The 25,741-nt window shown below is 38.0% G+C and overlaps 1 protein-coding gene across 4 annotated transcripts in view; it reads left to right on the top strand.

Annotated features, from left to right (window-relative positions):
* Positions 1–3,539: 3,539 nt before the first annotated feature.
* The window catches only part of ETV1 (ETS variant 1), a 92,992-nt gene continuing 70,790 nt past the window's right edge, over positions 3,540–25,741 (top strand). For 2 of the 4 annotated variants that reach the window (XM_019508501.1, XM_019508499.1), the window contains exons 1-5: positions 3,540–3,680; positions 4,139–4,270; positions 5,016–5,103; positions 7,008–7,055; positions 16,744–16,797. In XM_019508501.1, coding sequence (XP_019364046.1) covers positions 4,226–4,270; positions 5,016–5,103; positions 7,008–7,055; positions 16,744–16,797 — 235 coding nt within the window. In that variant the 5' untranslated portion in view covers positions 3,540–3,680; positions 4,139–4,225. Of the gene's footprint in view, positions 3,681–3,855; positions 3,992–4,138; positions 4,271–5,015; positions 5,104–7,007; positions 7,056–7,285; positions 7,575–16,743; positions 16,798–25,741 lie in introns of those variants that run through there. The other 2 variants (XM_019508500.1, XM_019508503.1) reach the window with 2 other exon arrangements.

The following is a 25,741-nucleotide window of genomic DNA, read 5'->3' as shown; positions in this document are numbered from 1 at the left end:
GGGGGGAGGATTCAGGACTTTTTAAGAACCTGGCTGCTGCTCTTGCCCTTTGGATCCAGGTGAGATGAGACTCCTTGAACCTAATACAAAAAGTGATGAAGGAACTGTAGCTTTCCAAACAAAGTAACATGAAAGGAATAAGATGCAGACTGTTAAAATAGGTCCAGACAATTTGTTCAAACCCTTTTTCACATGCATTTATACCCACTGCAGGAAGATCACAGAACCTTTGACTAAGTAACCAACTGTTCCTAATTTTGTAGCGTGGGCTTGAATTTCAGGGCTGGGTCTAGCGCCCCCCAAAAGTTCCTGATATGGGACTTAGGTCCTGAATTTGAAACATTGGTCTTGGATCAGCCATCCCCTCCCACCTACCCAACTTTAGAACATTCCCACAGCACCCATCAATGTCCTGTTGTGTCTGCTGAGGGCATACACGTGAACAGCACATCCCAGCTCATTAGCTGTGTTGTATAGCGACATCACACTAAGGATGTATACAAGCATTCAATTCAACCAGTTGAAGTTCAGCCACTTAGTTTAAGCTATTTGAAATTAGTTAGAAGTGGCCTGTGTGCTCCACAGACACCCTGCACTGCTAACAGCATCCAGTCCGGGGGGAGGTGGGGTCCAGAGCATGCATCCCAGCATGCTTTGTAGATTTCCCTCCTGCCTAGAAACAGGTAACAGCAGGCCAGGACACCAGTCAGGACTAATTAGCTGCTGGTCTCAAGGGACCACTTCTACCACCTCACAACTCTCTCTGACACCTTTTGAAACTGGGTCCTAGGTGCAGTGCAGGGGCTTTACCTGTGAGCAGCTAGAGCGGAGACCTAGTTGGGCTTCTGGCCATGGTGAGCTGGGCCCCTGGCTGTGATGGGGGTGCGCTTTCTCTACCATGCTGCTAGGGTTCTGGCCATGGGAAGCCCCACCATCATGGCCAGAGCTCAGGGCACTCAAGCCTTGTGAGGGAAAGCTTTCCCCCCCACGTTAAACTATGGAGCTCTGCTCCCACACCCTGCACAGTGGGCTGCAGGCATGTAGCTCTAGATTGGTGTGAAAAACTACCATTGGCGCATCTACATGTATGCTTTAATCTGCAGTAGCCTCTTCTGCACAATAAATTGTCATGTCAAAAACAGCACAGTAGAAATAGGCTACTGAGCATTAAGCATCTCTAAAAAGGCATGCACGTTTGCTGCCGCGCATTAGGGCAGCCTAATGAGCATTTATGGAGTACCTCATATTAGAGGTACTATACTTAATGTGCGGTAGCAAAAGCAAATTAATGTACATTTAGAGGCGCTTGTGTGGAGCTGCAAGCATGGGGCTCTAATATACCATGGAGGAATATCTCCCACCCCAACCATATATTAAACCCCACGCTAGCAAATGTGTGGCTGTCAAGTGCCATGGGGGAGGAGTCTGCCCATCTACAGTACATGACACCCTGCAATCAGAGCTCTGCAGCATGGCAGCATTTAAAGCCCTGGAGGCTGTGGAGAAGGGCTGAGTTTTCCCAGCTCCTCAGCCTTCAGGGGGATGGGTTTGTGTGATTTGGGCTGCTACAACAAACTTCACTGCAGCCCAAAAAGAGTACAGGCATACCTCGGAGATATTGCGGGTTCGGTTCCAGACCACTGCAATAAAGCGAATATCGCAATAAAGCGAGTCACACGAATTTTTTGGTCTCCCAGTGCATATAAAAGTTTTGTTTACATTATACTGTAGTCTATTAAGTGTGCAATAGCATTATGTCTAAAAAAAAATGTACATACCTTAATTAAAAAATACTTTATTGCTAAAAAATGCTAACTATCAAAATGGCGCCGATGGAAAAATGGCGCCAATAGACTTGCTCGACGCAGGGTTGCCACAAACCTTCAATTTGTAAAAAACGCAATATCTGTGAAGCGCAATAAAGCGAAGTGCAATAAAACGAGGTATGCCTGTATCTCCCTGGAGGGGGGAGGAGAGGGAGCAAGGCACATTGGATGCCAGAGAGCACCACAGTGGCTTCAGTCTTTTGGCAATGTGTACAGGTGTTCATTCAAACCCTTGAACCTCAATCAAATTTAGGTTTCAACCTGGTCTGATGTAGTGGACATTTCTACTGCATGGGCCTTTTAAAATAATTTTAAATACTTTGAATGCTTGTTCACGCAGCATTTCAACGAGTGGAACTACGACTCCACCAGTTGAGATGTAATAATTGTACATCCCCTTTGACAGCTATGCTAACCTGAACCAGAGTTAGTGTCATTTTGTGGGATGCCCAGGACTCTGTCAGGGGGGTTGGTCCCCCAAAGTTTTTTTTTTTTTTTTTAATTGCTGCCTGCAGTATCCTGAGAAAAAGGGGAGGGTTAAGTTAGATGATTCTTTCATTTGGGGCTCCATTTAGTTAAAGACAGAACTCACTTAGCCACACCTACTGAACCTTAAAAATTGGAACCGTGATACGTCTTTTTAAATCAATGTCACAAATATTCTATTCTGTCCCTTGGTTCCTCCCATCGTGGAGACACTGCCTAAATAAAAACCTAGTATAGATGCTCCTGTTATACAAAAGAAAAGAAAAGCTGTTGGACCTTTGCACTTCACCTTATAATTTCTGCTGCAATAGACAAAAGTCTTAGGATCACTTAAAACATGTCAGACACCCAAATCTTGACGCGTCCTAGTACAACAGTGCCACAAAACCCAGAATCAGGGTCTATAACCAGCCAAATTTTGGCCACAAACCACAGAAATTGTACCATCATAACAGAAACATTTGCTTCTTATTACTCAGTTTAAAATTCTGGATCTCAGCAGCTCTGGGAAGATTCAAAAACTCTAATTTGCCCAGCTCCAATTTTACTGTATGCCTTTTATTTCTGGTTTACTGTCTAAACCCTGTATATTTGCATTTTTTCCTTGCTCACTAAAATAATCCAGATCCCAAAATATTATATTTAATGGTACAGGTTTGGGATATGTGGCCAAAATTTGGTAGGGTTCAAATTTGCTGGCTGTGACACTCTTTTGTGATGCTGTTGTACTGGACTATATTGGTCTTCAGCCCTTTTATGCAATAGAAATGGATCAAGATGTTTACTGTCCAAGCAAGAGAAAGGGGGCGCAAGGGCCAAAAACTGATAGGATCCAACTGGTCAGGGATATAATGCCATGCCACATCATCACAAAAATCAAAGCAGCAAAACTTGATCTCTTTGGAAGCAGTGGGGTTTGCACTGGATCCTGGAGGATCTCGGTTTGGGGTGGTTGTGGTGATGCTCCTTGCTCTGGGACACATAGGGATCCGGCTATTTTTTGTCAGCCTGAAACAAGCAGCTGCATTTCTGCAACAGATTGAAGGGGCAGGGGCCAAACATCGGATGGATCCAGCAGGATCCGGCAGGATCCAGCTTTTACCTTTTTCCCTGAGGAAAAGAGGGAGAGAGGCAGCCTGACTGACAGGCAGAAATCTGATCCTGTGAAAGACACAGAGAGCCAATGGGAGGCAGAGATCCATCAGTTTGGCTTGGAGGCCCCTGGAGGAGAAGTAGAGGAAAAACCACGGATTTGAGCTCTGTCAGTGGCGCTTTCTGCTTCCAAGGGGGAAGTGCTGGGGAATAATTAATGTTTTTATTAAATTTGGAGGGAATTTTTTGCAGCCGATCGCCTTGCGTTACCTTCAGGTGGGTCTTTCCAGCAACTTTTCCCCGTAGCTCCAGATAATTGCATGGTCGTGGGTTGCAAAAATGATCCTTTGAAACAAGGTAGCTCCGCGTCTCGCTCGCTCGCTCTCTACTCCCGTTAGGTGCAAAGCGAGTCATGTTGTTCGCCATTACTAGTTCTGCACACGTTTGCGAATCAGTGCTGCCACCGCCACACACCGCTCTGGGGAGACAGGAGCGGTGTAAATAGATACCTTGCCTCTTGTTTTGCTTTCGGCTACTGTTCAAAGTGCTTTTGCTCGGCGTTTTCCTGGCACTGCCTTGTAACCCAGGTGAAGGCAAGGAAGGGAGGGTTGTTGTTTTTTTTTTTTTTTATGAATGGGACTCTTTGAGGTTAATTAGGTATGCAAATTCAAGCAGTTCATTCATGATTTTTTTTTTTTTTTGAAATCTAAAAGCCATCTTGTATTCTCCTCCAGGCTGCTTGCAGTCCAGATCCTGAGGAAAGCTGCAGATCAAATGCCCAGAAAATAAGAGTCAGCTAAGACTTGTGGAAGAGCTGCAGGATGGATGGATTTTATGACCAGCAAGTGCCTTACATGGTCACCAATGTGAGTGATCAGCTCCAAAGTTGGTGTTTATAAACTTGACTCGGACTTACATGTCTGGGGGAGTTTTGCCGGTAGTGTCTGGTTTGTTTTGCCTACAAGATAGGCTTATCTTCGAGTTATTGCAATAAAGCATCCTGCTCTTTTCAAGACAATGTCTGGATGATTAAAAAAAAAAAAATCAAACAAACCATGCACACGATGAGTAGGAGAGGAGGGCAGCAGCAGCTGCTGCATTCAAAGTTTCTGGCTGTGCTTTGCTTGTAACACTGAGAATGAAGTTCAGACCAACGTTAACACTTTTTGTGTGTGTTTGTTTTCAGGCTGTTGCAAGCAATTTTACAAATAACGTTGGGGAAACAAAGCAGCCTATTGTGATCTCCTTATGTCTGAGATCTCCTGAATAGCTTAAGCAAAGGGGATTTTTATGCTGGTGTGCAGGTTTCAGAAGCAGGCTAAAATTCTATGTTTAGCTCTGTGCTGGTGCTGGAGCATTTTCCATATGTATCGGTACATCTGCACATGGAGCTGTGATGCATTTAGGCACTGGGATCCCCTGAGCATGAGGCACTCAGGAGAATGCTGGTCTATAAACTGCATGTAAAATTTAAGACTAGAAGCTGTGGGATAGTAATTTTCTCTGTGGAAAATGTACGGACTCTGTGTAGGTTTTGAATATTTTGGTTTAAATCTAGAAATCTGAGGGTTTGTTTTTTTTTTTAAAGTAACTGATCTTTCCTGTTTATAGAATACGCGTGGGAGAAACTGTAATGAGAGACCAACAAATGTCAGGAAAAGAAAATTCATTAACAGAGACCTGGCTCATGATTCAGAAGGTGAGACCCCCCGCCCCTTTCTCCCCTGTTTTACTTAGAAATGCATAGGAGCTTCAGGAGAGCTCTTTATTTACTTATTTTGGAGATATGTTTGTCTAGATCAATTTGTATAAATAAGACAAGAAAATTGCATTTAGGGCTGTGAAACAAACTGGCAAAGGCACTTGGCTGCTAAAGTTGATATTCCCTCCTTCACTCACCCTGTTGCGTTTTAGGTATTGCTGCACATCTGGTACATAAATGACGTGCACTTGAGTGAGACTGTTTTGCAGCTCCTGACACAAGGACACACGTTAAGGATAAAATGCATCTGGCTTCTTTGCCTTCAGGACTTGTGTACAGTAATCCCTCCCCCCAACTCTCCCTCCCCCCCCCATTTTTACAAAATTTTTCACTTTAGCTGCTACTGGCACAACTCCATGAGTGGTAGCTAGAGTGAGACTGTTGGTATATACCAGCTGCTGGTATTTGAATCTGTCTTAGGGCAGGACTGAATACAGTAGCTGTTGGTAGTCTGTCTACATTAGCACTTGGTAACACCAGTGAAGTTGTGCTGATGAGAATTGCCTTGGGAGATTTAAGCCCAAAATTGACTAGGCTTTATAGGCCCAACTTTTTAAACCTTACTCACGTGAGTAGTGATGAAATACTCATGTCGGTAGCCCTATGGACTGAAGTGAGCAAGCTGCTGATCCAAACTGGAGCTTTTAAGTGCTTTGGTAATAACATTCTCCTAATTTACAAGGGCTAGTTAGCTTCTGCATGGGTTTGTCAAAAAGGAATTTGTTTATAACTATGCATCTTCTATCACAATAGGATCCTGCATCTGTGTGTTTAAAATTCTTAAAGGATTTGTGAGCGGCCCTTTGTAGCACCCACTGAAAGCAAAATCACTTGCTGGTTTTTAGTTAGAAGATTTCTCAAAGTAAAAAAAACAGCAGCAGCATCACACAATATGGACTAAGAGCCTGTAACTTTTAAATGTGTGCAATAGATATCTGCTAAGAAGAAGTTTCTTTCCAAAAACTTAGTGCATTAAGAATGAATTCTTCATCAGTGCAAACATCATAGCAAGTCGTAGCTTTGCTGGGCAAATTTTTGTAGATGAGTTACTGCGCCCACAAAATGAGGTCAAATTCTGCTTTGCCTTACACCCATCAGTGTAATCCTTGCTGATTTCAGTGAGGTTGCAAATGGACTAAATCCTTGCAGATTTTGGTCCATGGAAGAGATGATGCCACTTGATAACATTGTGCAAGATAGTGGAATCAACCTATATTGCAACAGTATTATCACTAGCGCATAAAGATTAATATCAAAGGTTAAGTTGTGCGTTTAACAAAAACACTGATTTTTTTTCCCTGTTTTGCATTTTATTTGCTAATTTTTGATCTGTATTTATTTGTGCTGATTAGCTATTTTAAAATAAGAGTGGGGAAGTGGAGGCAAAAAACAGTCCTTGGTCTGGTAAAGCTCTCATTGAGTTCTATGGGAGTTTTGCCTGTGAAAAAATTAGAGGTGGTCTAGGGGGACCGGAATGTTAGAATCCAAGAAATTTTCATCTAAACTTCACTTTTGGGTTGCCAAATAAGCATTTTCTGCTATAAATGTAAGAAAAGAGAGAGAAATGTGTTAGATTTAGACACAGGTATTTCTGGATTCTGATTATTAGTTCCAGAGTCAATTAAATATTTGTTTAGGCTCCTTTAGTAGAAAAAGGATGTAAACTAATCCTTATTTGTGACTAGGATATGTCTGTTTTTTTCCCTTTTCTGTCTGTATGTAGGATTTGCAAAGTATAATTCTCATGTATTTTCTTTGGGAAAATACACTTTTTTTAACATTTTCACCTTTTTAAAGACTAAAGGTGTGAGTCTTTTAAATGTGTCTTCATCCTTTTTCAGAACTCTTTCAAGATCTGAGCCAATTACAGGAGACATGGCTTGCAGAAGGTAAGAGAAAAAAAAACTGCTTGTAAAAAAAGAAGAAAAACAACTCTGGAGGAAAAAAAAGTCCTGAACTTGCTGTCTTAATGTTCAGCCCAATTAATTGAGCTCTAAAAGAGCCACCTCATGTGTCATGCATACATTAGAGCCTCTGATGAGTTTGTCTTTGGGGACTCTGGGGCTGCTCTACCCAGTGTCATCACAAATTACCAGGAGAAATTGCTTCCAGCTCACAATCACATCTGCTTTTGGCAAGAACTAATGCACCAAGACTTCAAGTTCTAAGCCTCTGTTCAGATTTTAATTGCAATTGATCAGGTTTATATTATTGTACCTCGAGAGACTGCATACAGCCAGAACTGGGTTTGCTGTTTCCTTTAGAGCAGCACATATAATTATTTGGTGTTCTGGTGGAGTACTTTTCTGATGGCAGAAATTAGTTTCTCTGGGTTCATCGGGACGGGATGCTTCAAGATTTAAGTGCAAGTGTCTTCTTTCCACCTTGTTCACAACACAGAACATTAGGTGTGTATCAAATACTTAAGGAAGATTTTTCAGAAGCTATTTGATATTCTGAATAAGTTGCTTGGGGTTTTATTTTTTTTCCTTCATGTCTTGTACTTTTTATAGTACTGTGAATGGGGTAATTGAAAATCTGACATTTGTCATTTTACAGTTGCTTTCATTTTTTAAATATTTCAGGTAATCTCTCAAAGCACATAATTCTGTGGATGAAGGTTTTAAAAACAATATATTTGAAATCTGAATTTAGAGTGGCTTTCGAGAGATGGGTTTACTAGTAATAAAAAGGATGAGATATTGCTACAGGAGAACTTCAGCAAAATGCAAAAGAGATTTCTGCTGCTTGAAGCATATTTGTTCACTTCAGCAATATTTTGTGATGTTTTCCCTTGGTATTAAATATACTGTTTATTTCAGGCTTTAAGGTTCTTACGCTTTGTCTGTCTCTCTAATGTATTTTTGGTTGAAGTTTAAATGGAAAATGCTGTGGCTGAATTTTTAACATGATTTTGATATAAATAAACCTCTTTTCTGAAAATTTAGCCTGACTTATGAACTGTGGGTATTCACGCATGTTTTATTTTCCTCATAGTGTATAGTTCAGTATAATAGTGTTGTTTATTGCATTAATGTTTTGTTTTTTGGGAGTGGGGATGACTGTTTGCAACTGCTTACCATAAGAGAAAAAGGAAATATTACTGGAGGCACTAGGCAACAGACTGATCTTTTTGATAGCCATGCATGGTTAAGGTTTTAGTTTGTAAGAACATTTCTTTGTTTTGCTGGTGTTTTAATTCTCTCAGCAAAAATCTTTACTAGTAACATGTGTCTGTGTTATATATAATCAAAGAGTCTTTGTTAAACCGATAGAAAGGGAGTTGAGTAAAAGTATTAATGTAATTCTTTTCTAATCACTGAAAGTAGGATGTACTGCAACAGGATAATCTTTTACTATAATCTTCAGCTACACCATTGACTGTCTCCCTCTGGTCATTGTAGCAAGACTGTTTTGTCTATTTAATTCATTTTAACAAGCTAGAAGTTTGTAAGACCACTTATGGAAAGGTATGATTTTCTTTCTTTCTCTCTTTCTTTCTTTCATGAGGGCAGGGGGTCGGGGCAAATTTTCAGTTTTACTTTCACTGGTGTTTTTCTTTTGTTCCTGAAAATGATTACAATTCTCCGATTTTTTTTTTTTTAAGTCAGAAAAAAGCTGTCAGTTTGATAATATATATGCATAGCAGCTTTGCAAGTTTGGCAAAAATATGGGAATGATCACACCCTTAATCATTCCTATAGGTATATAACTTACTAGATTGGCATTTTTCTTCTTCATAGCTACACTTGTTTCTTCAGACTCCATGCTTTTTTTCAAAGCCTTAAGTTTTTTCCTTGTGCTCTTTAACTAACTCTATAAAGTTAGAAATGATTTGACAAAGCTCTGTCTAGACTAAGTTGAAGAAATCTTGTAGATGCTGTGTATATCATATGGTGAGTATAACAAATGTACTTTACACCCAAACTATTGACGTTCATATTCATTTGTAAATGTTTTCAGGATGTTAAATATAAATAATAAAAATATCCCTTTATTTTAGAAATAATTTAAAGCATCTCCACATTTTGGTCTACCTTATTGTTTTAGCCCTTAAAAGAGAGAGAGAACTTTTAAAGAATTTGCAAGGACTTTATCATATAACTGAAATAACTGAGTTTGAGCAAGATTACAAGAACCCCACTGAGTATGTATTTATTAATATGAACTCCTGATTTATTTAGTGAGTGTTTAAAAATAAAGTTTTTTAAACTTGCACCACTATTGACAATATACTGGGTGTCTGGGATGCTGCTTTTTAGCTCTGCTGAAATGTCTGCAGAAGTTAGCTTAGTCAAGAAGGAGATTTTGAAATTAGGCTTGTTTATCCATTGCTAGATTTGTCCATTTATGTAATTCTGGAACTTCCTAAACTAGAACGCTGCCAATTTGGCAGCATCAGGAGTGTTTACATATTTCTTTTCATGATGCTATGTAGCCAGGAAAATGACCATGAAATTTTAAAACATATTGACCCTTTTTAAGATCAGTGGCAACTGACCAGGTTTCTCCTATGAGTTCAGAACCCCACTGGGTTTTAACCAGGTCAGAAAATTTGCTTATTAGATAAGAGTCAAGTGAGTTGCATGAAGAATCCTTGCCAAATAAAAAAGAAAAATTTTAAAGGCACTTTTAACACCTGAGATTTTTCTAGAACACTGCCATTTCTTGTCTTCTATAAAGAGTCTTGGTAATATATAAGCCTAAAGAAATGACATTTCATCTAAGTTTACTTATACCACTTCCAATGAAAATAATGGGAGCTTCCAATGTAGATTGAATGAACAAAATAATCCAGAATATAATACATAAACTTTGTAAAAACCATATTAAACAGGTTATCTCCTTACTACCTACTCCCCAACCCAACTGAATGCCACTAGTAGAAAAAGTTAGGAATTTGTTACACTAAATGCAGTACTAGAAGTCTGTGGTTATAAGTTTAGCTTTTTCTGAAAGCATCACTTAAAGCATGAGGGGAAAAAAACAATTTATCCTAATGCAAAATGTAGACAGTATGGATTCCCAGTGTTGGTTGTTAAAGAAAATAAATTTGCGCTATTGTTCAATGTCAGAATTTGAAAGTGGAAAGATTTTAATAATTGTTTACACTATTGTACTTGAAAATAAAGAGTTAAACTTGCCTATATTTCCAACCAACATAAATATTACTCAGGTTATGCCATTGGTTTATATTTAAATACTTTGGTAGCTACATCGTCATGATAATATTATAAAAAGCCTTTATTGATTCTGTATATTTGGAATTAGATTGCTGTTGGCAGATAGCAATCATTCAGTGGCTTGAAATAATTGTTTCAAATATTAATATAATATCTCATCATGGTAGCTGCTGCTACTTATTCTGGAACAGAGTAGAGAAAACAAACTCTTTGCTACTGAAAGCCATGGTGGACGCATTTGGGGTTGGGACCTAACAGGAAAAAAAGAAAACAACAAAAAACCCCTGGAGTATGTGCTGGTTTAAAATGGTGCTTATTTAGTAATTTGGATACCATTTCCTATTACAGCTTGGTAAAGATGAGTAAAAAGCTTCTAAAATTAATGTCAGTAATCAATGTTTTTGATTATTTTTAAAGTAGTAGTTCCTTTTCTGGTAAAAACAGCAGGATTTTTTTTAATTCATTAAATTTCATTTTTTGTTCTTTGTGCTTTCCTCAAAGTTAATTGCTTTTAAAGTGAAAAGTGCTGTGACAGGCTCTCACGCTCCCACTCTCTTCCTAGCTAGTACAAGTTGGTGACGGTCGCAAACTGTCCAAACGAAAGAGATACTACATACTGATTTCTATAAAGCATTTTTCTCTGCAACTTATTAATGGTCAAGTTTGGATGATTAAGAAACAATTTGGACTATTAAGAAATAGTTTCCATCATCCCTGCTACCACTGTCAAGTTTGTGTGCACAAGTGCCATAGTAATGTCTGATACAGTATTACGCTATGGAGATCCCATGAATGCCATGTATGAGAGTGGTCACTTTTAATTTGCATGGCTCTGCAATGCTCAAATTACCTTCTTCAGCAGAAGCTGAAGTTACAGAGCTATATTCTCAAGGGGTGTAAATTGCTGTAGCTCCCTTGAGGTCAGTGAAGCTATGATGGCTTGTACCTTCTGAAAGCCTGGTCTCTCTGCTAAACAATAATGAATCCTACCAGAATCTGGGGTATATGGAAATTAAGTATTGTGTCTGTCTGAATAGTCAATAAAGTAAATGTAGACAAGAAAAGACCACTACACATGTTGGAAGCCGAAATTTCCCTAGTGGGACAGATCTAAGATGGATAGTAAAATTATTTTCAAAGTTAAGATGTGTCGCATTATGAATTATTTTTGGATGCTACTCATTTGATCCATTTGACTTCCTAACACCTGACATGAATGCCTAAGTTCAAATATCTTCATATACTCAAAAAAAAAAAAAAAAGGAGGAAAGTTGGATTTGACAAGATGGTACTAATCGTTTTTATAAAGCTGTCAGGTCTGAAAGAGTGACCACCACTAATGCTTGTAAGAGTTTCTCATTTACAGAAAAAGCAAGTTCCTAATTCTTTTGCAATGCATTAGTAGAATGTATTGTGCGCATGGGATAAAGTTGGATGTAAAATGTGCATAGGCATTTTAAAACAACTTTTTTGTCTTCTTTTTAATTTAATAATATATATTAAAAAAAAATAAGTGGAGCAGATTCCACCAGCCCATTGTCACATTAGTGATTATGCAGACTCGGAAGAGTTTCAGGCTATGGGGTTAGTTTTAAAGAGACATTAAAGATAACAAGTTGGAACAAGTTAATGTAAATGGTGGGGAGGAAGGGAAGGGGAAATAACTTTGGACTGTTTTGACAGTACATCCAGTTTTTACAGGCAATGATGTGTCCAAAAAGTTGTCACTGTGCTATCATCTGAGTCCTTTTTTTTATTAGGAGCTGTTATCCCTTTTTCATTATTTTTAGTACAAAAAGTTACACTCTTGTATTTATGCTTATATTTGATGTAATTTTTTAAATGCCGAAAACAGATAATGAGTAAAACAAAGCTGCGTAGGCTCACTTCTTTGTTCTGTGGCCTGAAGCCTTATTTTAGGCTAAGCCAAAGCACTGCTGTTCATATATTTTATTTCCTGTCAATTTCAGTTTCTTTTGCCACACTGAGTAAATCTTTTGATGTTTTGAAACAAATTGCTTCTAGCTCCAAAAGCAAACCTCGAGGTCAGAGGTGGGAGTACCGTAGGAAATGTTACGATATCCGAAATAAAGTTCTTAAATGAAGCGAAGAGAAGTGGCAGCTCTCTGCTTTTCAAGCAGCCTTTGCTACATGTCATGCCGAGCAGCAGCAGAAGTTCGGGCCTGGGACAAAGAAGAGTTAAATTTAATTGCCTTTTGGTTTGCTTAACTTTTCGTTTATTAAATATGTTCCTTAGCAGGTCTGTGCTACGTCTTGAGACAAAGCAATGAAATCAGTGTGTTTATGCATAAAGTTCAAGTTTACTTTGCTGTAGCTTTCTGGAAGGGTGTGACATGAAAAGATTGTGGTTGGGGCCACATGGTTCATGCCGGACTGTGTTTTTGTGAATGGAGGCAGAACTCCAGTTCTGACTGCTTGTCTTGAGGAATTGCTTAGGAGATCAGCTGTCTCATTCACTGGCAGAAAGAATGACTCATACATCTTCTGCCTTGTTTGGCTCCAGGTCATTGTTACAGTGGATAGAGCTGGTTTTAATTAAATATTAACTCCTTTTGTCCTGGATGTTTGTTGATGGCAGCTTTATTATTGTTTGTTTGCAATGAAAGAAGGGAAACTGGCCCCAGTTCCAGCTCAAATTCCTCTTCCAAATAGTTCTCTTTTTGCAAGATGTAAGTTCAGCTTTTTAAAGTGATGTTTTAAATTTGTCACTCAGAATTACAAACAGATATTAAGCATTTATATGCTTTGAACAGTTGCTTTTGGCAAGTTGATTTTAATTGAGTAGGTAATGAGACTATAAAATCCAAACTGATATCTCTCCTGCAAAACTTAAGATCATAATTAACATGTTTGTTCACTTCCCCCACCCCCTTGGGATGTACTGCTGTAGTTTGAAGGAAAAAAAAACTTTTGGTAATAATCTAGGCTAAGCCGAAATAGCTGATATTGCAGATGTTGCTCACTTCAAGTAAGAGAGTCTGAGACTTGATGGCAACTTGTCTGTTGATTTGGAATGAACTGATAGAGCTAGCTGCTTCTGTTATTACAAATAAAATCTACCTGCTTAATCTTCTAGAAAGCCTTTTAATATATACTTTCCCCTCCTTCTGTCCCCTAGTCTCTTTAATTATTATGTGGAAATATTCTTGTTCTCTGAGGTGATCATTTCAGACATGTTTGCTAATTCTCTGCTAAATGCAAAGGGAAAAGTTTTTTGTGGACTTTTACATTGTGTCCTATCTTGAATGTGCAAACAGAAGACCACTGTAGATTTAATGGCAGCCTTGCCAAATTGCAGTGTCTGTGACTAAAAGAGAAGAGGAAGCGAATGATATACATATATAAATGTGCATACAGTTGCAACACTCCAAGTCACTTTTTCCTTTCAGGGATCCAAGTTAAACTATAGTTAACTGTCTATTTGCTGGTTTAACTTGTTACAAAGACTCCCTTTTAATTATCCAAACTCGGGGTACAAAAGCCCTCTTTTCTATGAGTAACGTGATGGTGCACCCGGTCCATTTGCTTTTGCACAGCTAGCTGCTGTTGGAAAAAGTCTGTGTTGGGTGGATGATGGCTTGCTTTTTTGTAATGACCATGTGTGAGTTTCTCTTTGATTTTTCTTCTTCTCTTTTTAAATAGGATTTATAATGGGGAATAAATTAACGATTCTGATTGCCACACATTCTTTGGTTAGAGGGGCATTGACTTTTACCCATATATTGTTTTCAGGACAGGCTTGTGGATTTGCTTTTTACAGTACTTGATCTTTATTTAAGAGTTTCAAGGAAAAAGTGTCTAACGCTGTGTATAATTTTACAAAATAAAACACATTGCTGCCTTTTGCTGTGGTGTTCTTTTTTTGGAGTGGCTTCTCGAGGTGTACATATTAGTACATGCATTTAAATGATATTACATTTGGCGGTATAAGTCACCTGTTTTTACTGTTGTTACAAAATGGTTTGTGTGGTTTTACTAGGTTGTTGTAAATATTTTGATGTCCAGAAATAAATTATGCCCAGTACTAAGATTTCATTCTTTTCTGGTTCACCCCAGTGCAAATCAGGAGTATTATTGTAGTCAATGGAATTTTACAGGTGGGGGTGGGAACCGGGCCTTAAAAGTGGGTTTTGCTTTATACTTCTCTGGAAAATAAAGGACCCGATTCACCGTTGATTTTTCCATTTCCATACCATTGTAACTCCACTGAAATCAATGGAACAGGAGTAAAGCAGGGGTGAATCATGCTGGGATTAAGTATGTGCGGGGGGGGTGTAGTGTCTCAATGTATTGTGGTCTCAATTTTGCTACCACCATGCACACAACAGTTATTTTAGGAGTTACTTGTATGTGGTAGCTCAGAACTGAGCCCATTTATTTAAAATGTTTTTTAACCCTCTACTAGTTGAATGTAAAAGTGTCAGATCAACTATGTTTCAAGGAAAATGTATTTCGTATTGATATTTTATGGAAAAAGAAGATAATAAATGGAAAGACTCTATGCTTTATATGTGCCTCAAAATTAAACATTCTTGGGGATGTGTAAAGATCTCTTTTATGAATAGACTGTTTGGCAGCATGACTTCAAAACGCAGTTCTCCCATAGCGGTCAAGTATCCGATATATGGGAAATGCTCAAATGTAGGGGTCAAAATGAACAGCTGAATTTACAGATTTTTCATTTCTTTTTAGTTGATTTTTACCACTCTTGGTGCTTGCGTTGCTCTTGAGTTCCTATTTGGTAAGAATTCTGTGGTTTCTTTTGGAGAAAAGAAGAGTTTAACGGACCAAAATCTACTAGTAATAATTGACGTGGTAACAATGTACATTCTATGAAACTTTAATCTTTGATCAGCTAACATGTCTACAGATATACCTCTTTCTCCTTAAAGGGATAGTGCTGTTAATATAGCTTAATATATTTTGTGTTATTAATACTTCAGTACCTCCCTGGTTTGTAGTTTTACCAAGGTCTTTTATTTTTAATGTGAGCTTGCTACAATTAATTGTCTAGGATTCTAAACATGTATCTTAGAATCATGTGAGCACTGTTTTGCTGCATCATGGGCCTGATCCTGAAATACTTACTTAGAAAACAGTTTTCAGTTAAGTAAATGGGATTTTTTTTTCTCAGTAAAGAGTGAAGTTCAGGTCTATAGGCTATTGTATAAACCTGCTATCAGTTCTTTTGAGTGCTAAATTTTAAAGATTATAGTCTTCCTTCTTGACTAATATAAGTAATTCCCACTAATGTGAACAAGTTACGCCGAGGTGTTAGTGTAAATGGAGTCCTTAATATATCTTAGACTAAAAAGTTTTCTAAAATGTTTGAACGCTTTATTTTTGAATATCTAAACTATTAATGTTGCAACAAATGATTATATAACTGAGAGATTATATACCTCATGAAACATGTTGGGTGATGTTATGTTAATATGGCATAATGTCATCTTTAATTGTATTTATGTGATTTGCCCATCTGTAGACAAGAGTTGTCTAAACTAACAGACTTGCAAATGGCTAATTTCATGGTAAAATTCCAGATAGCATAGCTCAACGGAAGAGAAAGGGAAAATTAAGTTACAGTAAACCAAGTTTTTGCTAACTCTTGATATCTCTAAAATTGGTAAGAACATAGTTGTTTCATGATCAGTTTAGCTCACTTGGGTGTATAGTGTTTACCTCTCTCTCTCTCTGTATTGTGCTAATGTCTTCAGTGTTTACAGGGCGTTGACCTGATTTGAGAAGTTGGTTAGGGTCTCTATTTTGCAACAAAACAGAAATGTGATAGATCATCAAAGGACAACCATGATGTCAGAACTCCTAATACAGTTATTGCAGTATTCATAATAGCAGCAGTTGTATAGATGGGTCAGAAAGTTTCCTAAAAACAAAGATTGCAGAAGGCAGATGGACTCCGATTATAGTTCTTGAATTAAATAATTATTTTGTGTCCGTCCAAGAAAAGATAAAATTTGTAACGTAAATTCTGTGGTCTAGCAAAATGACAGTTTTTTATTCTTTTCTTTTCTCTTTTTTTAAACTCTCTTTTCTCTTATTTTGTTTGTTTGCCATGAGAAATTGGACCCAATTATAGCTGTACCTGCAGTCTAAACAGACATAGATTTTAAGCACTGGGATTTATTTTTGTATATAGGTCCTTAATACCACCTCGAAAATTCACTCTTAGCAGGTTTTACCTATGGAAAGGTAGTTTTCATGCCTGATGTCAGACCTCACAATGGTTGAGCTAACAAAATCCTAGTTTTGACTTTGGCTGGGGTTCAAGTTTAGCAGGAAAATTTTTTATGCTTTAGTGGCTTCTTTTAATTCTTTCCTCTTTTTTTTTTTTCTCCCCTTCCCCTTTCTTCAGCTCAGGTACCTGACAATGACGAGCAGTTTGTGCCAGACTATCAGGCTGAAAGTTGTAAGTATAGTATAAATCATCACTTTCTTAACATTTTTGTCTCCATTTCTATTATTTATTGTGTTGCCTGCAGTCATGTGACAGTTCTTTCTGCCTGTCAGTGACATCAGCGCAAGGAGTAGATGAAGTAAGTAGGGTTTTGAACTATAGCCAGTAAAGGTGGTTTTGGCTGAAGATGTAACTTTTAGCAGGTGGTACCATTTTCGCTTCTTTAGTTTTTGCCTCTGAAAGCAGAAAGAGTTTTCTCATTCAGTATCATAGGAATAGTGGAGCTTTCTGTTTCTGTAAGCAGTGGGAGCAGGATGGTGATGCTATGGAACCAAGTAGCCTGAGACATAGGCAACAAGTCCCTTATACAGAAGTCTTTAAAAAACACACAGAAAAATCCCAAGATTTTTCTCTCATTTGTACTTACCAAAGAGAAGCGGCACTGAGCATTCGTTTGCATGGCCTGTTTTAGTATGGCATGTCTTGGCATTCTGTGTGGCACCATGAGCCAGAACCTGCCATCCTTTTTCAAAAAAAATTGGTTTTGGAGTTCATGGGACTTTTATCTGTTAGAACAGCAGGAATCAGTCCTTTAGTATCAGGGTGTCTGTTTTTACTGAGCCCTTTTAAATGAGAATAAGCTGGACATTTTGTTATGTTTGCTAGCCCTCTTACTCTTGTCAAAATTGTTTAAAAAACACAAAACAAAACAAACCCAAGCCATGTACCTCAAATATTCATTCCTGCTGCTGCCAAAATACTGCTTTTCTGTTGCACACTGACCCTCCTTTGAAGTGCCTTATACCAGCGCTGCTCTGTGGTTTGACTGGCAGAGGATCCGTGGAAGAAATGACATAATAGACATTACATGGCAAAGCCAATGCTATCTTGCATCCTTCCACAGCCCTCAGTATGCCCATCTCATTAGGCCATAGCAAGTCTGGTCTCCATCAACAGAGGTCACTTCTAAACATTGTCTGCTTACAGCAGTTAGAGTGCATGTCTGTTTTCGCACTATGATAAATATGTTCAGTTATTGAGCCTATGATAGCGAATTGCTGCAACCATCTAACACAAATTTAGCTTGAACTGCTTTAAAGTGTATAATAAATATGAAGTTCTCATGGAAACATTACAAACACGTTGTATATCAAAATTTATTTTAAACTAAATTTTAAAACAATTTAAAAATCTGTATTTGGCAGATAATTTAGATACCCATTTGAAAAAAAAAAGAATCTGTTTCTTGAGACTTGGATACTATAAAACCTTTATGTACAAAAAAAAATTGTTCCATTGTCACACATTATTGTCATATTAAAGTTACTTTTGCTTATAATCAGTTACAACAAATAATTTCCTTCAGAATATTTACTGACATAATGCAAACAGTTAATGGTCATTTTGTAGATTTTTGTAGGAAGCTTTTGCCTTCCATTTTCCTCTTTCCCCTTTCAATATGTTCTTCTAATACAAGGTCATATCAACCAAAAATTGCTGCATAGATTGAAAATAGTGTTGCTGTACATGGGTTCATATGTCCAGATAAAATTTGCGTATGCACAGGTCTTTTTTTTTTTGTATGAATACGAAGTTCTGCCAACACCTTTGCTACCCTGCAGTTGTCTTTACTGAATAACTCAATGATTCTTGGAGAATAATTTCTGAACTGTAAATTAAGCAACCCATCAAAGTTTGTCACTTCTTTTTGGTGATAAAGAATTTTTCCTAAAATGGCTACTGTATTCATGCTGTTGTATTTCTGAGTTCTTTAGCCACAGCTTACATAGTATTATCAAAGGAACATTTATTTCTTCATTTCAGTTGCTTTCTTTATCTTAAGTAAAGGTCAAGCGAGCTTCCTGGAGAGTTACTCTGGCAAAGGTTACAGAGTTTCAAACATAGATTTGGATGAAATGTACCAAGCTCTGAGCTCTTCTGAAAAGAAATTGAGAGCGGTGTAAGCAGCCAGAGGGAAATTACTGTTGTGAAACACTGCTCCCCCACGGTTTTGACTATTTCCTTTAGATTTTGAGACTTACCATTAAATTGTAGTATAATTATTTACTGTATTTTATATATAGTGCTCTATAATGTACACTTGATGAACAGCCTCCAGCACTGCGGGAACCTGTAGGGTAGGAGAGAGCAAGCCAGTTCAAGTGCGTGTGAAACTATGGGTTCTGTGGCTGGTGTATGTAACTGAGATAAAAACAGAAGCGAAGGATGGAGACATAACCCTAGAAATACGGTTAACAGCCACTGTTCCACCCAGAGGCAGCTTGCCCCATGCTCTGCCTGCATTTCTGGTGCATGATTTCACATCTCCAAATGTCAGTGGAGTTCTTAGAACAAAACCTTGGGCTTTATACAGTCGTACATGCAGGGGAGAGAGAATTTAATGCTTTAAAGCTTAGTAAAAATGACCACAGCCATAACTTGCAGGTGTTACAACCTAGAATACACATGGAAAAGTCATGTTATTTCCTTTGTAGGTTCTTCCATTAAAAGATATATTCTAAAACTGATGAAACATTTATGGGGTTAAATTAGTCTTGAAGGAGAGTCTTTTTAACCGAATAGCAGTGGTAAGGAGGGGGAAGCTATTTTCTAATCAAGTTCAGGATTGTAGCAATAATGGCCTTTTTTTTTTTTTTTGCGAAACTTTTCATGTGTAGAAAATACCTGTGTTGTTAACCGGGGAGAGTGGATGCAGAAAAGAAGTTGGCTGTTGCATTGAAAAACATATGTTAGTGCTTTGAGTCAGTGAAACTACTGGTATTTCAAAATGATTCTAGTTTAGATACATCACCCACTTTACCTGAGTAAGTAGTTACTTTCAAGGTTAACTTGGAACCTTGAAAATGCTCATGTGAGTTAAGATTAACGTAAGAAGCAAATATACAGATGGTTTGGGATACTAAAAATGTTAAGTCTGAAAATGAGCAGGCAGAAGTTGATGTGGCTATGTTAAAATTAATGGAATTATACTGATATATGCCTACTGAAAATCAGGGCCATTAACTCATTGATTTCTCCTTTTTATAAGGTAGAGCTATTGACTTTTGCTAACTTGTTCTGTGCTATCTCAGCAGTGCCTCACTTTCTCTTCTCTTTCTTTCTTCCCTGTATCCTTTTTATATACGTGGCTTTATTCCTTTCTTTTTTGTACCCCTGTGCTCTCTACAGTTGGGAACAGGCATTCAAAAAGCCCGAGGCGGAAACGATCTAAGTTGCATGGTTTTCTGTATGCGGCGTAATTTAGATCCACAGTGAAGAGAACACAGATTTATGTTTGGTTAGGGGGCAAATCTTAGACCGGGTTTTGCCATTTCTAAATCAGTCTACACGCCAAACTTCTGTTCTGTTACAGGTATAGATCGGTTTCTAATCATTTATACCAGTAACAGTGTGATGTCTGTACCTAGCCTACAAGTTGATTTACAGCATTTGGCAACATAACTTATGAAAGCTCATGGCTCTCAGATACTCTATAAGGTGCCACCCCACCCTACTGTCTAATTTTGGATTAATGCAGCTAACTGTCTCTCTTTGTTTCAAAGCCTTAAAAAACAAACCTTGATTTGAAGAAGAATCTGTTAATTTGAAAGCTTGTCTAAGTCTATCCCAACCATGGAGTGGTCTAATCAAAGAAATCACCCACAAGAATCCTTGCCTCTTACAAATCTTGATTCAGCCTTTTTTTGTTGCTCTGATTGTTGCTTTCTGCAAACATTTGAACACTACTCTTTATAGGGAGAGATTCTCATAAACATAAATATTAAGCTTGAAATAGACTGAAAGCAAAAATGAAATTGCACATTCAGTGCTGCACTTTGTCCTGCATGGCTTAGTTAAGTCAGGCAGAAAGCATGGTAGATTTACACCTTATAGACGAACTACATTGGGGATGTATAGCATAAGCTTTTGTGAACCTGAGCTCATTTCAGATGCTGTGAAAGCATGTCACAGAGCAGTGTTACCAAATAGAGTGATTCTGAATATGAAAGACAGGAAAGGGAAGGAGGGGATGGATGGGGAAGAGAGAGAAGTGATTCTGATACAGTGTGTGGGGGGGGTGGTAATGTGGCCATTGCAAACCTTCACTGCGGTGACCAGGAAATGAATTTGTGAGGTAAGTCACTCACCTAGTGAAAGAACAGAAACTACCATGAGACTTACCCAAATAAGCAACCTATTGCCAATCAACAAAAAATATTGCATACAATCTGGTCATGAAAATAAATCACCAAAAATGTTTGAGAATTTCACTGTTTACATGAGATGCGGTGGGAGGGAGGGAAGGAAGCAAATCTTCAAGAAAACTTTTACTTGAAATTATTTTTCTCTTGCTAAGCTTGAGTCTCCTGCTTGGTTACTTCATACAGCAGCAAAGTTGTTTTGTGGAGCTGATCTAGCGTATGCTGTATTAAAAAGATAGTGACTTGAGTATGGTAAGTATATGAGAAGTTTATTGTATCAAAAGCGTAAAAATGGCTCCAAAATTTTCACCTACTTCTCTCTCTAAATGTCAGCTACATTTTCTACTAGCCCTATCCTCAAAGGTCAGCAAAGCCATTTTGGTGTCCACATCAAGCCTGTAATTGGTTGCTAGGAAAAAGTGGGCTATTTGCTTCCTGCGGAAAAGTTTTCAAGTGTTTGAAGTACATAGTCATGTGCTGATGAGGAGCCAGATTAATCACCTATTGTAGTCCACACAAAGCTCTCAGCAACTCTGGGGTGAATAAAAATGGACCCCAGATTTGCCATCCTAAAAGCCAAACTTGATCAGTTGCTAGAAGCTAAAAGAGGTTAATATTTTAAAGCTTTGCCCTACCTCTTCCCCTCGATAGTATTCATGACAGGCGAAGGAGGAATGAGGGTAGTGTTTGCTAGCATTGGCTGATGGTTAAGGGATGTTGTTGGCAGTGAAAATTTACATTGTCAACAACAAACTGATTTGTAATGTGACCTTGGTTCAGTTATAAACAAGGATTACCGAGAACCACACTAAGATGTTTTTTCCTTTCACAGTATCATTTTCTGGTGTTGCATTCTGGATTTTTATTTATGTTCTGTTCCTTTGGAGCTTCTTATTTTCTTTTTCTAAAATCTAGATTATCCATTTAAGATTATTGATCAAGTCTTTCTTTTGTCTATTATTAAATTTTCTTGTTTTGAGGATTTGTGCTCTGTGTTACCTGATTGACCAGGCTCGCCTGTGCATGATCTCTTTCTCTCTCTCTCTCTCGTTTTTTGTTTATGTATTGTTTCCGTGCCTTCACTTAACACTGCCAAGGGGTAAATGTTAACATTAGACCACAGCTGTTGACAGTAAATTGGAAGGGCTGGCTGTAAAATCTCATGGACTCAATGACTGATTAAACTTTAAGATAGGAAAAAATACTTTTTAGTAATGATTTTGGCTGTGATCTTTCAAGACCTTTTTTGCCAAGGTTAGCAAAGGAGTTCTTTCACTGTAGATGCTGCGATACTTAAATTATTCAAGGCCCATGCTTTTTAGATGCTCTGGTTTGCAGCCTTTTTAAAAGCCTATTAAAGATTCTTTATGTGCGGCTTCAGGTAGCTCTGTTCTTCGGTCAATTTAGGCAATGTCTTTGCATTTAACCTGCCATTGGAAAATGCTAAGTGTCAAAATATTTGTGTGAATGTGATATTACAGTGGTCTTTTTTTTTTTTCTTGGGGGCTTTTAGTGATTTAAATATTAAAAACAGATGGTGTAAGAAGACATTTTTCTATCTAATTCAGGCTGGAATATCTTGTGATCAGAGCTACTGGCCCTTTAATTTTAATTTAATTCAAGGTTATTTTGTTTAACAAATACTTTCTTTTTTACTTGGAGCTGGAAGTATCAATGAAATGCAGGTTCTGATTCCTGTCAAAGTTGATGGGAATGTAATAAGAGTCATATCAGGCAGTATCTTCATTTTTGTGCCTCTATTAACGATGCTGTCGAGTTTGAGGGGATAATTTTGCATTCACTAGAAACAGTTGTCAGTTGACTAAAAAAAACAAACCACAATTTTTTTGAAGTCCAGTGTTACACTGCCTGATTTAAGTGGTGAGTCAGTGCTTAAGCAGCTGGTAATCATGTCTTAGTAGTACAAAATGTCCTAGAAAGTACAGTTGCTGCTAGTGTTTTGGTTTTCAAGGTGTGGTGATTTGAAGACTCACATCAGGATACAATTTTCCTTTTTTAAGTCTATCTTGCTATAGAAGTGTCTTTTCTTTAAATACAGTTTCTTCAGGTCGTGCCATGTCCCAGCACTGCACAAAGATTCTTCAAGGTGGTGCTTCGAGTCTTTTCTTATTCTTTGCCCAGAATTCCTGTTTAGCTCCAGCTGCCAGTGGTTTATGCAGCCGTTTTGTTTAGTTTTAAGCAAAAAGCCAAAATGACAAACTTCCTTTGTTAGGACAGACTTTTTGTCAAAGACTGCTGAAATATATTTGTTTAGCTCAAACCTGAGGGGCACTTTTTAGTGGCTAGAACAAGGGTCAAGGAATGAGGACTACCATGGGTTTCTTTTCCACCTCTGGAGTCTACATGACCTTGGGCAGATCGCTTAACTGCTTTGTTTCTCTGCATGGAAGTGAATACAGACATGCATGCATACCTCACAGGAGTATGGCACAGCTTCCTTAATTATCTCTTCTAAAAGGCATTGAGATCCCTGGATAGAAAGGCTCTACTGAGTACAAAGTAATGATAGTGGTTGTTTTGTAAAAGTAATAATGGGTCAAAGTCAGGTTAACAGCTGCTGAGTGGCCCTCATCCCTCCCTTTTCTGCCAAATGTTCTTGCCTCTTTTCCTTTCTCCTTGCAGTTTTTTTTCTTTTTTCCTGAAGTCACTAACATTTCACTTTAGCTGCTCTGACTTTTTAAATTCACATTTGACATAAATTTATTTGTGAATAGTGTCTGTGGATTCATTTTGTGGTTCAGCCTTGGGCATCATTCATTTTGTGGTTCAGCCTTGGGCATCAGTGCTAGGCAAGTTTTTTCCTTCTTCTGGAGGAGTCTTGGAATTGCTTAAACTTAACCCAACAAGTCAGCAAAAGATAGCCTGTCTTTGGTTAAATTTAGTTCTTGAAATTAGTCCTTTTATAATGTATAATGCTTTCAGCTCTGTCGTCCTAATAACATCTTTGAAAGAGTCTGGATTTATTTTGTTTTTAATAGGTAGATTTTCTTTTCTCTCCTCTCTGCATTAAATTTCTAGCTCTGAAGGATAGAAGAACCTGGTAAAATGTTGTTGTTTTTTCTTATCAGTCTTATTGATATTAAGTACAGCCAGAGAAAGAGTAAGGAGAAGCACAAGTCTACATCCTCTAATCATATTATGATCCTTGCCACGGTTGAATCGCTTTAGACATTTGGGCTTTTCCTTTTGAACCAGCCTTCATGCCTTGACTCTGGACTGAAATTGCCTTCAGCTCTCCCAGGGGAGACAGCAGTCCTATTATGTTGATGTGGTCCACTTGTGTAGTACTTGGCAGCAGAGCCCGGATGCAAAGTGACCTGATTGTCTCCAGCTTACTGGACTACAGAGCAGTCCAAGTAACTGGACAGCATTTCTGTGTTTTTTTGGCTCCTGCTGTACACTAAAGCCCTACACACGCTTGTCCCTTCCAGGCCAATCAAACCCAATTTCTCTTGGTCGGAGCCCATTGTCATTCACTATTTTATTGCAGATTAAAGGCTTTGGTTGCATGAAGAGGTTATCAGCTAATGAATAAACTTCAGTCATCCTGTCCTGTGATAAATCTGTCTTGTAGATCAAAGATGAAGCTTTTAGGACTTTCTTTCTTTTGAATGGTAATTTCTTAAGGCTGTCAGAGAACTTCCTTAGGGCTGTTTACATAAAAACAAAGACATTCAACATTTTGAATAAAATATGTTTAATTTTCAGTTTTGTCAAAAACCTTCCATTTCTTATTTGAGGAAGTTTTGTGTGGAATTTGAGAGGTAGTAACCCTGCTAGTTTATATGGGAGAAGAGGTCCGAACAAAACCCCTAAATTTAAATATCCTTAAATATTTGGGTTTTTTGAAACTCAAATTCTGTTCTGCAACTAATTCACTTCTATGTTGAGTGTGTCGTCATAGAAAAGATATATTCAAAATCTGTTTCACTTTGTTCTTTCTTTTGCTTCCTGCATCAGCAGCTAAAGACAAAAGTCAAAGTCCTTAACAGTCAACAATAAGCTTTTCATAGGATGGTGGAAGGGAGAAGGAAAGAATGACAGTCCTGGATATATTCAGTGTTGACAGATCACAGAGGCTGAGACACAGAGTGCATTCATGTTCTCTACAGACCATCCTGCTAGTAGCTGGTCTGTGAAGTACTCACGTACACGTACATGAAAATGCTGTCCCTCATTTCAGGGTTATTTGTTTTTTCTTACCAAATTTGGAGATAGTTGTAGTGGGTCAATATATAAAATGGCCCTGATAAATAACTAATAAAAATATATTATTATGTCTATTAGCAACACTTAGGGCATTAAATTGAAAAAGAAATGCAAGATGTTGTCAGTTTTAGAGATTCTGAATATGTGTTTACTATCAAAAATCTAAAGTTGTCTTTAAACTTGCAGACAGAAAACCAGTGTCTCTGAAAGCAGGATACACAATCCTGCAGTGAATGGAAACTTCACCTGAGAAAGGACCAGGTTCACTTCCCCCCTCCCCCCCCCCAGCTCTTCTCATGCTCTGTATTTGACACATTATTCTTACCATTATCTGGAGTTTAGGATGACCTTGAATTAAGGTGAGGACAGGAGTAAACTAGAGCAATGAAAGACGTGTTGATCCTTGATTCATATTTCTGCTGCCTAACCTGAGGAGTGTGGATGTTAAAAATGAGTGAATCGTTAGCAGTTTTATTTCTGGTCGACTTTCTCTTTGCTGCTGTTTGTTCAGCAAATGTAGTTGC

This window comes from Gavialis gangeticus, unplaced genomic scaffold (assembly GCF_001723915.1).
Source record: "Gavialis gangeticus isolate Ggan-Ray unplaced genomic scaffold, GavGan_comp1, whole genome shotgun sequence".
NCBI classification, from domain to species: domain Eukaryota; kingdom Metazoa; phylum Chordata; order Crocodylia; family Gavialidae; genus Gavialis; species Gavialis gangeticus.
The sequence above is the reverse complement of the archived record's forward strand: the minus strand, read 5'-3'. Positions and strand labels throughout refer to the sequence as shown.